We start from the raw sequence: 12420 nt of genomic DNA on the forward strand, positions 1-12420 counted from the left end.
TGCCATGGATCTGCTGCGCGTTATTACCTTTAGACTGCTTGCTTTGCAGAACGAGTTGGATAATGTCTCAAGTCTCCTGGAGGAAGCAGAGAAGAAAGGCATTAAGTTTGCCAAGGATGCGGCTAGTTTGAAATCTCAGCTTCAGGATACACAGGTGTGTGTGCAGTGAAGCTTGAACTTAACGCTGAAGCTTTGTTCCTCATTGAAATGCTAACTGCATAACAGAAAATACATTTTCATTCATGGTTTGGAAAGCCCCATGGGTAGAAGCTGTATTTCCTATTGAAGTCTAGTGAAATGCGATGTATGATGATTGCTCAGCTACATGTGGAGCCAGTTTTTCATTATCTAAGATTTACTGCTTGATAGACTGTAGCCTTTCAGTTTCTCTTTTTTATTTCTTAGTCTCTGTGGGAGATAAGCATTAAGTCAAAAAAACCTTTCCAAGTAGGATGTTAATGCAAATAAGGTCCTTGGGGTGTGTGAAAGGCACGAGGGACAATACCCTGTCTTTTACTGACTTAGGCTGAAGTTCTTTACTGACTTCAGCTTAAGTTGTTGAAACTGCCAGTGTTTGCTTTTTGGGTTAAATAGTGCAGCTTGATACATGTATTCATCACTTAAATATACTCTTTTTTTTTTCCCCTGTATAAAAATGCTAATGGTGACTATTCGAGTAATGTTCATTACAGTTGGAGAGTTCTGTGAGGAACAGGGTGAGGGAAGAGAGGGCTGGTGGTTACACTTTTCATTAGTCTCGGTTATGACAGAAATTTCCACTGCCAAATTACAGCTGTCTTTAAACTGACCTTTACATTTAAGCAATGCAGTGAATCTTGAAAGCATGCTGTCATTGCAGGATTTGTTGCTATATATTCGTCTCAGGTGGTTTAAAATAGGGACTCTATATGCTTGTTGGAAAACAAAGATATATTTTGAAGGCAACTGCTGTGCTTGTCCCTTTGAAGATAGAAAAGTATCATCCATTGGCTTCTCTGAACAGACAGTGGCATGGATTCTCTGAGAAATACGCTTCATAAAGGCTTAAGTGTGCCCCAAATGACTGAGCAGTACCTTTTTGAAAACCCAGATTACGGATGGCTTCATAAGCATGTCGTTGTACAAAACTGCTGAGAGAAAAATAATCAAACCTGAACCTCCAAGTAGAGTAATGGAGGGTGGTGGGCCAAGGCCACACTTAACACTCTATGAACCAAACTGAACTTTGAATATGCCTGTTTGTGTAACAGGAGCTGCTTCAGGAAGAAACCCGCCAGAAACTCAACCTGAGCAGTAGGATTAGGCAGCTGGAAGAGGAGAAGAACAACCTGGAAGAGCAGCAGGAAGAGGAAGAGGAGGCCAGAAAGAATCTGGAGAAACAGATGCTTGCCTTACAATCACAGGTAAGCTGTTGTACATGGCAAGACTTCTGTAAGGGCTGCACGTTCCAGGTGAGATGAATTGGTGTCCTAAACCTCTTGGAAAAATGTCATGTAACTTGCACGTATGCTCGACCACACTTTGGAATAAAATTTTCCATGGACTTTCTCAATTGCCATAGTGACCAGTACAACTAACTGCAGTGGACAGGACTTTCCCCTACTTGGACTCCTGTTAGCTCATAATTTTTGTGTTACTCTAGCTAGCAATAACACCTAGTTTTGTATTTTTGACTTGTTGCCTTTCTTTCCTTTTCATGATGTACCAAGGAACATTATTTTCTTTTATTTAATTTCAGTTGGCTGATGCTAAGAAAAAGGTAGATGATGACTTGGGAACCATTGAAGGCTTGGAGGAAAACAAAAAGAAATTACTGAAGGACGCAGAGTCCTTAAGCCAACGTCTAGAGGAGAAGGCAATGGCTTATGACAAACTGGAAAAGACAAAGAATCGCCTGCAGCAAGAGCTGGATTACGTGGTGGTAGACCTAGATCATCAGCGCCAGATTGTTTATAGCCTGAAGAAAAAGCTGAAGAAGTTTGATCAGGTAGTCTAGTTTCCTGTCATCTTGCTGATTTCTATGATTTTTAAATGGCATCTTGTTTGTGTTGATTGATAAATCTTTTGGGAGCAGCTTGGCCTTTGTTAGGAGTAACTTGTTGCTTCTAACTTCAGTGAGCTAAATGCCATCTTGGAGTCTTGTTAGATCAAGTAATAAGCTCTTTATATACAAAAAAGAAATTCTATTGGAACAAAAACTTCAGACTATTATTGTAATCCCTCAGGATAGACTAAGAAAGAGTGTGAAGACTGAACGATGGAAATAATAGGAAAATTATTTCATCTTTATTAGTAGCTTGCTTTCCTCACCTCATTCCAGAGTAGCTGTAGCTGTTTTCTTACTAGCCTTTGGATCAAGACTGAGAGACTAGACAGCTTCTGAATGCCAGTTAAACTTAGAGCATTCACCACTTCAGTGACTAAAACACCTCTGAGGCAGGAAGGACCTGATTATAGAACTGATGAGATGGATTAATTGTTTCTTATATTCAGATGCTGGCAGAAGAAAAGAACATTTCTGCCAGATATGCAGAGGAAAGAGATCGTGCTGAAGCAGAGGCAAGGGAGAAGGAAACCAAAGCACTGTCTCTGGCTCGGGCTTTGGAAGAAGCCCTGGAAGCTAAGGAAGAGTTTGAAAGACAGAACAAACAGTTGCGGGCAGATATGGAAGACTTAATGAGCTCGAAAGATGATGTGGGCAAAAATGTAAGTAACTTTCCAGACCCTATTTTGTTATGAACTGCACAGGGAACAACACAGGAAAATTGCCTGGTTGGAGAAGTGTTTTTGACACAAATATGGAACGTTTTGAGGCTGATTTGTAACCCAGAATTCTGGAGGAATTAATGCTCAGAACAAGAGGGTGGTCTCTATTAAGATGAGGCCTGTTCAAAAGATGTGAAGACTTGGAGAGCAACAGTTGCTGGCCAAATGCCTAATGGCACTTGTGCTGGATTTAAGAGCTTGTCTTACTACTACTACTTTTTCTCTGTGAATATTGCACAGCTCATCTCTCCATTCATCTGCACGGATGTTTGTTTGGTTCTCTAATCTGTATCTTAGAGATGCTGCTCTCCCTGTTCTGATTGTCCAGTTTGGAGCATCACAAAGTGTGGTGTACTGAGTTCATATAATGTCTACTTTTGCTGTTAACTGCTGATTTTGAGAGGGTCTGATTAATGTTTGTGGCTTAGGTCCATGAACTGGAGAAATCAAAAAGAACTTTAGAGCTACAGGTTGAAGAGATGACGACTGAGCTTGAGGAACTGGAAGATGAACTGCAGGCCACAGAAGATGCTAAACTTCGTTTGGAGGTGAACATGCAAGCTATGAAAGCCCAGTTTGAGAGAGATCTGCAAGCCAGAGATGAACAGAATGAAGAGAAAAAGAGGATGCTGGTTAAACAAGTATGTATCTTACTGTGCTTCATAGTGGGAAGGGCGTGATGATCTTTGACAAAGCTCTATGGCTTTGAGAACTTGCTACCAGGAAAATAAAACTCTATGCTTAAAGATCCCATCCTATAGAAGTCCCAAGCATGGATCTTTACCAACAAGACAATAGGTCTTGTTGTGGATTAGCCACTGTTCATGTTAGTCTGCCAGTGATGGTCCTCCAATTCAACTGTACCTTGCCTCAAAAGCACTCAACATGCAAGTAGATTTGGCTGTTGCTGCATGGGTGTCCTTCAAGCCCGTCCTGTTTGGTGTACAGCAACAAATCCATGGATGCCGACATAGACTGAAAGACTGTAATTAAGTGAACAGTTTCTTAAATGAAAAACGTAGCAAAGATTCCAGATTTGCCAGACTTGAGTCTCTTCAGATCTGCCTTATGATACTAGAATTCTAAAGAAATGCCTTTAAAATTTCATGCTTGTAGGAGAAGATAGATCTAAATTAACATTTCTAAAGCTTTAAGGAAAAAGCACCGAATATTTCAAGATTTATCACAAGAAAACAAAAACTTACTGAGAATCACCTGTATAGAGATCTCCTAGAAATAAATAAAACCATTGACCTGGAAGGCTTTTGATGTTCCCTGCAATGCTGAATTGCTATTGTTTTGCACTGGACAAAAGCTCCTGACCTGGCATGAGGAGGGAGGCTTGATTCAAAAGAAACATATTCCTTCATGTTGGTAACCTGTGGCACTTCTGGCTCACTTTTATTGTTGTATGAGTTCATCTTAGTTCTTGTTAGTTGTTTTCTTAGATACTTTGCTTCTCTGTTTTCTTTTGAAAAAAAGAAAAGTTGTTGGTGTATACATTCTAGTAGCACATCTGTTTCAAAGAGAATTATTTCTTTTTTTTTTTCTTGAGAATGTGTGGTGATTCTATGTCGTATTTTCCTCTTAGTGGTTCGATCAGAATTAGCAACATCTGCCCCCAAGTCATACCTAAATGTAGACAGATGTACTGGGCCAGAAGCTGATCATGAAGTAGCTGAACAGATGAAATGGAAATGCTTCAGATGCTGAGCTCTTTTCTTTATTTTCCTTTTGTCAGTTCAGAGATCTCTGCTTCCAGTTTGTGGATTTTTTTGCCGTCTGCAGTGTCTTCCCATGTAGCTGAGTTCTGTAGGCTCTTCGAATCAAGTAATGCTAATTCTGATCTGCAAAGGCCTTTTGGATTCATCAGCCATTTTGTTAGGATTTTGTGTTTGCTCTGTTCCTGGAGCTTGAGCCTGTTAAATCCCTTGATTTCACAGGTGCGAGAGCTGGAGGCAGAACTGGAAGATGAGTGCAAACAGAGGGCTCTTGCTGTGGCAGCCAAGAAGGAAATGGAGATGGATACGAAAGACCTGGAAGGTCAGACAGAAGCTGCAAACAAGGCTCGAGGTGAAGCAATCAAACAGCTACGTAAGCTCCAGGTAGGCACAGCAAATCAGCTGAGCTGCTTTCCCTCCTGCTGACAGTGTGTCAAGGGTGCTGCTTTTCGTTACATGCATTTGTAGTGTGAAGGCAAGAAGGAGTATCAGACTCAGCTATGCTGGCACACGTCACAGTATCTGGCCTGAACTTATCAGCCGCTCAAAACTCCTCTCATCCTTTTGTTGCTAAGGAGTTAAGATTGTCCCCCACGTACTTCTATTCAATAGTGATCATTTTCAATGCTTTGCATAAGGATTTACTGAGGATTGCTTTTGAGGCTGAATCTTTAAAATTTATGGTTGTTTGTATCTTTGAATTTACTGATTTCAGCTCAGCTCTTGCTGATTGCTACTTCCTCTAGTTGAGGAAGCCAAAAATGCTCCAGAGAAATAGGAGGAGTAAATTTTAGTTGCTTTGAAAAAGCTCCAAGATGCCTATTCTTTTTAGATTGGCAAGAAGAATCCAGTACTTGTGTCAAGGATTTATTTCCCATTCCCAGAGAAATACTCCATCTTTAGTAGAGGTCAGTTTTCCCAAGGCTTTCAGTGCCATGGCCCAAAGCTGCAGGAGTATGAGGCCATGGCAAGACCATGTAAAGCATAGAGCAAACTGCATTGCCTTTCTGCCCTGTCCACTCTATTCCTTGGCAATCCTACTTCAACTGAATGAGGGCAATTCTGGAACATGGTCCAGGCGCTGGATGAGAAGGGAATGGAGATTAAAGCAAGAAATGCTGGTACCTAGCAGTAGCGGCTTCTCTATTCCCAGAGGCTGAGTCAGTTACAGAGTTCATACCTGATCTCTGTACACTTTCATGCAAGCACCTGAAATAAGTGCTCTCATGATTAGTGGTATTGCGAAGATGCAGGTACAACTTAAATGCAGTTTCTCCAGCTTTATTCTTTTAGCATCTGAAGTCAAACTTGTGTGAATTATCAGTCTGTGTTAAGTGTCTTACGGGAAGGATAAGTATGTGCTTCTACGTTATATGTGCAAAATGGTGAATTGTGGTACTTCTACACTGAGAAGTTTCTTACCTTGAGTACTTGTAATAGGTTTTATCAGTCAATTTAAGTAAATAGGTTTGTTTTTTTCCAAGACAATTGCAAGAGCATTACCTATCTACTACAAAGGTATCTCTACTACCTCTACTAGAGGTTTTTTCCTACAAGAAATATACTAATAAATGAAGTGAAGTCTTCTAATGGGATATTTCTGATGAGGAGTGAGTGATGGAAAGATGAGAAAACGAAGGTTTTAGACTGAAAGAGGGTAGCTTTAAATTGGATATAAGAAAGAAATTCTTCACTCTGAGGGTGATGAGGCACTGGCCCAGGTTGCCCAGAGAAGCTGTGGCTGCCCCCTCCCTGGCAGTGTTCAAGGCCAGGTTGAATGGGGCTTTGAGCAGCCTGGAAGGTGTCTCTTCCCGTGGCAGAGGGATAGAACTCTGATCTTTAAAGGTCCTGTCCAACCCAAACCATTCTATAATTCTATGAAAATAAGAACTGAAAATAAATATATTTAAGTGGAATGAAGCCACTTTAGGAGGAAGGTCTTGCCTCCTAAGGGCAAAAAAGCTTCAGAGCTACTAATAAATCTTGTGGTTGTCCTGCTGTATCATGGCTTATTCTTTCCTCTGCTCTCCAACTGCAGGCTCAAATGAAACACTACCAGCTGGAGCTAGAAGAAGCCCTTGCATCCAGAGATGAGATCTTTGCACAGTCCAAAGAAAGTGAAAAGAAGCTCAAATGTCTTGAAGCAGAAATACTCCAGCTCCAAGAGATGAGATTGAAATCCAAGAAATCTGTTTTTCTTTCTAGAGAAAAGGGGAAGGCCAGAGGGTGTTTGGTTTTTTTTAAAAAAAGAAAAAGTAAAAAGCCATCCAGTGAGTGGAACAGAAAAGTGGGAGCCTGGAGATGTTTCTCTTCCTCACTGCCCCAGGTCATTAGTGAGCTTCTTATAGCTTTGTAGGAATCCTTCTAGTAGTCTGGACTTCCTTTCCCTGCCTGGGTAGCAGGGAAGCCTTACTACTGCTTAAACAGATTTCAAGCCTCACTAAAATTTACAAGGTGGTTTGAGAGTCTCTGGAAGCTGTGGTGCACACTGTCAGTACTAAAACTGGTCATTGGAAGTATATAAAAACCTAACAATCTCTCCAGTACCTCAGTGCACCATGTAAGTCTGTGGAGGTTTATCTCTCTGCTATCTGAGGTCCTCATCCCTTTCTTTTACGGGCATCTGTTCCCTCATTGTTGGCAATTCATGTAAGAGCTCCAAGTCGTGCTACATATCACTGTCACTTATCCCCGATTATCTCCGTTGTCTGCCACAAGGTTAAACGTTTGAGGTTTGAAGGCAACAGAATTGCCTTGTGTGAGAGACGACCTCTTTTTACCCTGTTAGCTGCAAAGGTTGAAGCAATCACTCAGCTTACACTGCACTTAATGTTTGAGACTTTTACCTACAACTTACTAGAGCTTCTCCATGTCATTCTTTCACAGACTTCAAACTTGTCTGTCTTGCACTTGCAGTGCATTAGATTGTGTCCTTCTTGGTGAATGTCTGGGTGTTTCTACCACTCAATACAATTTCACAATACAAGATTCAGTACTGTTATACTTTTGTGCTAAAAATTCATTTTCTATACTTTGCTTTCAGTCATGCTACGTACTCTGTAGGAACCTAAAAAATTTGCTTAATTTAGTGCCCACGTTATACTTAATGAATTAGAGCATGTGACAGAACGGTTTTCTCCTCCTGCTTAGGGCTTGAATGTTACTGGCCTTTTCAGGGGACGGGGAGAAGTAAATTCATAGTAGTCATGTGGCAGTTACAGGAGGGAAAGATCAAGGTGATGCGTCCTGCTAGCTTTTACAGCTGTTGATTCTGTTTATCCATGAAAAGACCTCGGCGATATCACACTTCACAGCATCTCCCAGAAGTTATTAGAAGGCATAATTGTTGCAGAAGTTTTGAGATTCCTAATGCTGTAATGAATATTTCCTAAACCTTCACAGGAGTTTGCTGCGTCTGAAAGAGCTCGTCGTCATGCTGAGCAAGAAAGGGATGAGTTGGCTGATGAGATTGCAAACAGTGCTTCGGGAAAGTGAGTCATCAAATGTATTAATTGTGCATCTGAAGAACTTCAGGCACCAGCAGCTGCAGTTCTTGGTAGCCTGCTTGCAATTTCTGTTTTGACCTGTTGTCCCGATAAAAATTCCTTCTTGTTACGAACAGAATTGCTTACACAGTAGCTTCTCGTTACAGTTTGGAATGTCTAAAGTATCAAAAGCAAAATAGCCGGTTGCTTTGTATCAGATCTGCGCGTGTCTTGACCCAAATACTTCTTTTCTAGGTCAGCGCTGCTGGATGAGAAGCGCCGGCTGGAAGCTCGGATTGCACAATTGGAGGAAGAGCTCAAGGAAGAGCAGAGCAACATGGAGCTTCTCAATGAGCGGTTCCTAAAGACCACGTTGCAGGTGAGTCCGTTGGTGGCAATGCTGTAGGGGCAATCTATGTTTCAGTGTGCAGATAAGTGGAGGATCTCAATAGCACCAAATGATCTTCTATCGTTCTCCTCTGAAAGATTGACACGCTGAATTCTGAGCTAGCTGGGGAGCGGAGTGCTGCCCAGAAGAGTGAAAACGCACGGCAGCAGCTAGAAAGGCAGAACAAAGAGCTGAAAGCCAAGTTGCGGGAACTGGAGGGATCTGTGAAGTCGAAGTTCAAGGCAACAATTTCTACTCTAGAAGCCAAGATTGTGCAGCTAGAAGAACAGCTTGAGCAGGAAGCCAAGTAAGGAGAAAAAGAAAAAAAAGAAATCTGTTTGCTTGTGTTTGCCATGTCTGAAACCTCTGTGCCTTAGGTTTTTGTAGGGCTGAGATATGAGCTTCCGGCAAAGGCATTGGGGTTTCTGATCAGGAAACCTACTGTTTGGGGGACACATTTTGACAAGAGAGCTGCAAAGTAACTGGGGTTGAAACTTTCAGAAACTATTTGCTCCGTAACTAAAGCTGCTGAATTAACTCTGGACATTAACCAGGTGAATATGTTGACTGGTAGTCCCAGGATGCACAAGGTGATGCAGAAGTTTCTTGAGACAAGATGAAACATCGCCTTGAGACACCTGGTCTCTTTGGTTAGAGGAAGCCAGTTGAAGAGCTTAGGTGTGACAGCTTTAGTTGGTTGAGATGAATCCTGTACTCTGCAGAAGTCTTTCTGCAGTGAGCTCTTCCTGTCTATCCTTGTCATCTTGGTCCTCCAAATATAGGTATTTGTTTTAAGCTAGTTCCTCCCAGAATCTGAAGGTCTTATAACAATCTTTGTTCTTTCTGTGCTTTTGGCTCTATGGGAGGAACATTTTACTGGTTAGCAATAACTCTGTAAGAAGCACCTTGATATCCCTCTTTTGAACCTGCATACCATACTGGTATTGCTCCAGTGCAAAGGCTTCATGTTTTCAAAGCTGCATCCCAGCCAACCACCAGCACGCTAAAACTGTTGCTGCTGTTGATGGTGGCAGGCGTGTTAGGAGAACTCAAGTATCAGTTACACCATGAGGCGAGAGCCTTTCAGAAGGAACAGATTTTGTCTTCCTGGCCTTCAAGTACTGGGACAAATGACGGCTTTTGATTATTCTAGGGAAAGAGCAGCTGCTAACAAACTGGTCCGTCGTACGGAGAAGAAATTGAAGGAAGTCTTCATGCAGGTGGAGGATGAGCGTCGACACGCAGACCAGTACAAGGAGCCGGTAGGTGGAAGGGCTTAGCTTTTGAGGCCTATTTCTCAGAAAAGGTAAATAAAACCATACTTTAAGTAGAAAGGGCTTGCTAAGAAGTATGTTAATGAAAAGATGTTGGGGAATCTATCTTGATGACTAAACCACTAGAGTAGTTCCCAGTGGTCAAAACCTCCCCGTGATAGCTCTGATGTGACGGTCCGTTACGCATCCTGGTCTCCCAGACCCAGGAGCTCTGCAGTGTTTCCAGGAGCCCGGGCTGGAGTCTGCAGTGAGGCTGTGTTGGTTCATCTCCAGCTGGAGTGGTTGTGTGGACAGGACGTTGGCTAACTCCTGGTCGTGGCGTTGCAGCTGTCTAGTTTGATCCTGAGTCCCTGGGTTTATATTTCAGATGGAAAAGGCAAATGCCAGAATGAAGCAGCTCAAACGCCAGCTGGAGGAGGATGAAGAGGAAGCCACACTTGCAAATGCTTCCCGATGTAAACTTCAGCGTGAGCTGGACGATGCCACAGAGGCTAACGAGGGCCTGAGCCGGGAGGTCAGCACCCTGAAGATCAGGCTAAGGTAGGTGGTGCCAGTGGCGGTGGGCAGGGTTTGTCTGAGCCCTCGTGTGCCCACAGACTCTCCGCAGTGCATCCTTGGGCAGTATCCAGCTGTGGCGCTGCTGGTGTTAGGGATGTTCAGCTCAGGAAATGTGGGCTGGATGAGTGCTCGGTGCGGTGGATTGAAAACTGGCTGAATGGCAGAGCTCAGAGGGCTGTCATCAGCGGCGCCGAGTCTGGTTGGAGGCCGGTAACTAGTGGTGTGCCTCAGGGGTCAGTACTGGGCCCAGTCTTGTTTAACTTCATCAGTGACCTGGATGAAGAGACGGAGTGTACCCTCAGCAAGTTTGCTGATGACACCAAACTGGGAGGAGTGGTAGATACACCAGCAGGCTGTACTGCTATTCAGCGAGACCTGGACAGACTGGAGAGTTGGGCAGAAAGGAACCTGATGAGGTTCAGCAAGGGCAAGTGCAGGGTCCTGCACCTGGGGAGGAACAACCCCAGGCACCAGTACAGGCTGGGGCGGACCTGCTGGAGAGCAGCTCACAGAGAGGGACCTGGGTGTTCTGGCGGACGACAGGTTGACCATGAGCCAGCAGCGTGCCCTGGGTGCCAAGAAGGCCAATGGGATCCTGGGGTGCATCAAAAGGAGTGTGGGCAGCAGGTCGAGGGAGGTTCTCCTTCCCCTCTACACTGCCCTAGTGAGGCCCCATCTGGAGTGCTGTGTCCAGTGCTGGGCTCCCCAGTTCAAGAAAGATGAGGAGCTACTGGAGATAGTCCAGCGGAGGGCTATGAGGATGGTGAGGGGACTGGAGCATCTCTCCTACGAGGAGAGGCTGAGGGAGTTGGGCTTGTTCAGCCTGAAGAAGAGAAGGCTGAGAGGGGACCTTAGAAATGCTGATAAATATCTGCAGAGTGAGTGTCAGGAGGATGGGGCCAGACTCTTTCCAGTGGTGCCCAGCGACAGGACAAGGGGCAATGGGCACAAACTGAAGCTGAGGAAGATCCAGCTGAACACGAGGAAGAACTTCTTCCCTCTGAGGGTGACGGAGCCCTGGCCCAGGCTGCCCAGGGAGGCTGTGGATTCTCCTTCTCTGGAGATATTCCAGCCCCACCTGGACGCGGTGCTGTGCAGCCTGCTCTGGGTGACCCTGCTTGGGCAGGGGGTTGGGCTGGGTGACCCACAGAGGTCCCTTCCAACCCCCACCATTCTGTGGTTATGTGATTTTTCCAGTGGCTGGTACCAATCCCTTTTTTTCCCATACCCACTCCAGTGGGAATGTCTCAGCATTTTCCTTGAGAGCAGCTCTTGGAGATCAAGGTCTCTACCGAGTACAGATGGGAGACAGCAGTGGTGAGGTTGCTGCAGAACAAAACCATCTCGGGGGTGGAGAGAGGCTTACAGGAGCGGCAGGAGGGGTGCAGCGCAGCGCTGCACAAACGAGTAGTTGGTATTATTTTAGAGACCCTGCTCTGTTTAGGACTTGGTCTGTGCTTGGTGCTTGTACAGAGGCAACATTTTAGGTTGCTTGGGACTTGCAAAATTAAGATGATGGTACACGCTAAGTAGGAATACCAGAATACTGGAATGTTTGCGCACAGCCTGTCTTCTCCTTGGTCAGAGAAGGGGTTTCAAGACCCTGTGTGTGAAATTTGCCCCGTGGCTGGGGGCAAACTGTTCCTCCATGGTTCAGTGCGGAGGTCTTCCCGGAGCAGCCACCAGCATGGGGCCGTGGGCTGTGGGCGAGCCACGACCCTTCGTGTATTGTCTGGTTGCTGTTTGCAGGAAGGGGGGGCCCCATCACCTTCTCCTCGAGTCGATCCGGGAGATGCCAGCTGCACTTCGAAGGGGCCTCGCTGGAGCTCTCGGACGACGATGCGGAGAGCAAAGGCAGCGACGTGAACGAAGCGCAGCCGGCGCCCGCCGAGTAGAGCCCCATCACACCGTTTGCATGCAGAGACCTTTGACACAACAGTCGGCAGGAGGAGGAGGACTTTCCTGACCACCCAACTGCCTTGTGGCCATCAATCTGCCTTACGAGACATCGGCATGCTACAAGGTTACTTATCCTAGGTCAACTATGTCTTAAGGCTCTCCAGCCTCACCATACTGTACCCTGCTTCAGATATAGTTACAACTGCTTTTTTTCTGTAGTAAATAAAATGGAGTTGTCTCTGTTCAGTGCATCTATTTTCCAGATACTCATTGTATAGCCATTTTATAAAGCATCATGTGAAGGATGGAACTATTTTTTTTATCAACAC

General features: G+C 44.6%; 1 protein-coding gene across 1 annotated transcript in view; it reads left to right on the forward strand.

Moving 5' to 3' along the window:
* Positions 1-12153, forward strand: part of LOC142363989 (myosin heavy chain, embryonic smooth muscle isoform-like) — a 51960-nt gene extending 39807 nt beyond the window's left edge. The window contains exons 7-19 of the mRNA XM_075441913.1: positions 50-154; positions 1251-1403; positions 1739-1987; positions 2494-2706; positions 3195-3407; positions 4710-4871; positions 6526-6678; positions 7890-7978; positions 8228-8351; positions 8459-8667; positions 9514-9622; positions 10002-10174; positions 11946-12153. Of these exons, the coding sequence (XP_075298028.1) occupies positions 50-154; positions 1251-1403; positions 1739-1987; positions 2494-2706; positions 3195-3407; positions 4710-4871; positions 6526-6678; positions 7890-7978; positions 8228-8351; positions 8459-8667; positions 9514-9622; positions 10002-10174; positions 11946-12087 (2094 nt within the window). The 3' untranslated portion in view covers positions 12088-12153. The remainder of the gene's footprint in view (positions 1-49; positions 155-1250; positions 1404-1738; positions 1988-2493; positions 2707-3194; positions 3408-4709; positions 4872-6525; positions 6679-7889; positions 7979-8227; positions 8352-8458; positions 8668-9513; positions 9623-10001; positions 10175-11945) is intronic.
* Positions 12154-12420: the final 267 nt, after the last annotated feature.

The sequence above is a fragment of the Opisthocomus hoazin genome, chromosome 23 (genome assembly GCF_030867145.1).
Source record: "Opisthocomus hoazin isolate bOpiHoa1 chromosome 23, bOpiHoa1.hap1, whole genome shotgun sequence".
NCBI lineage: Eukaryota > Metazoa > Chordata > Aves > Opisthocomiformes > Opisthocomidae > Opisthocomus > Opisthocomus hoazin.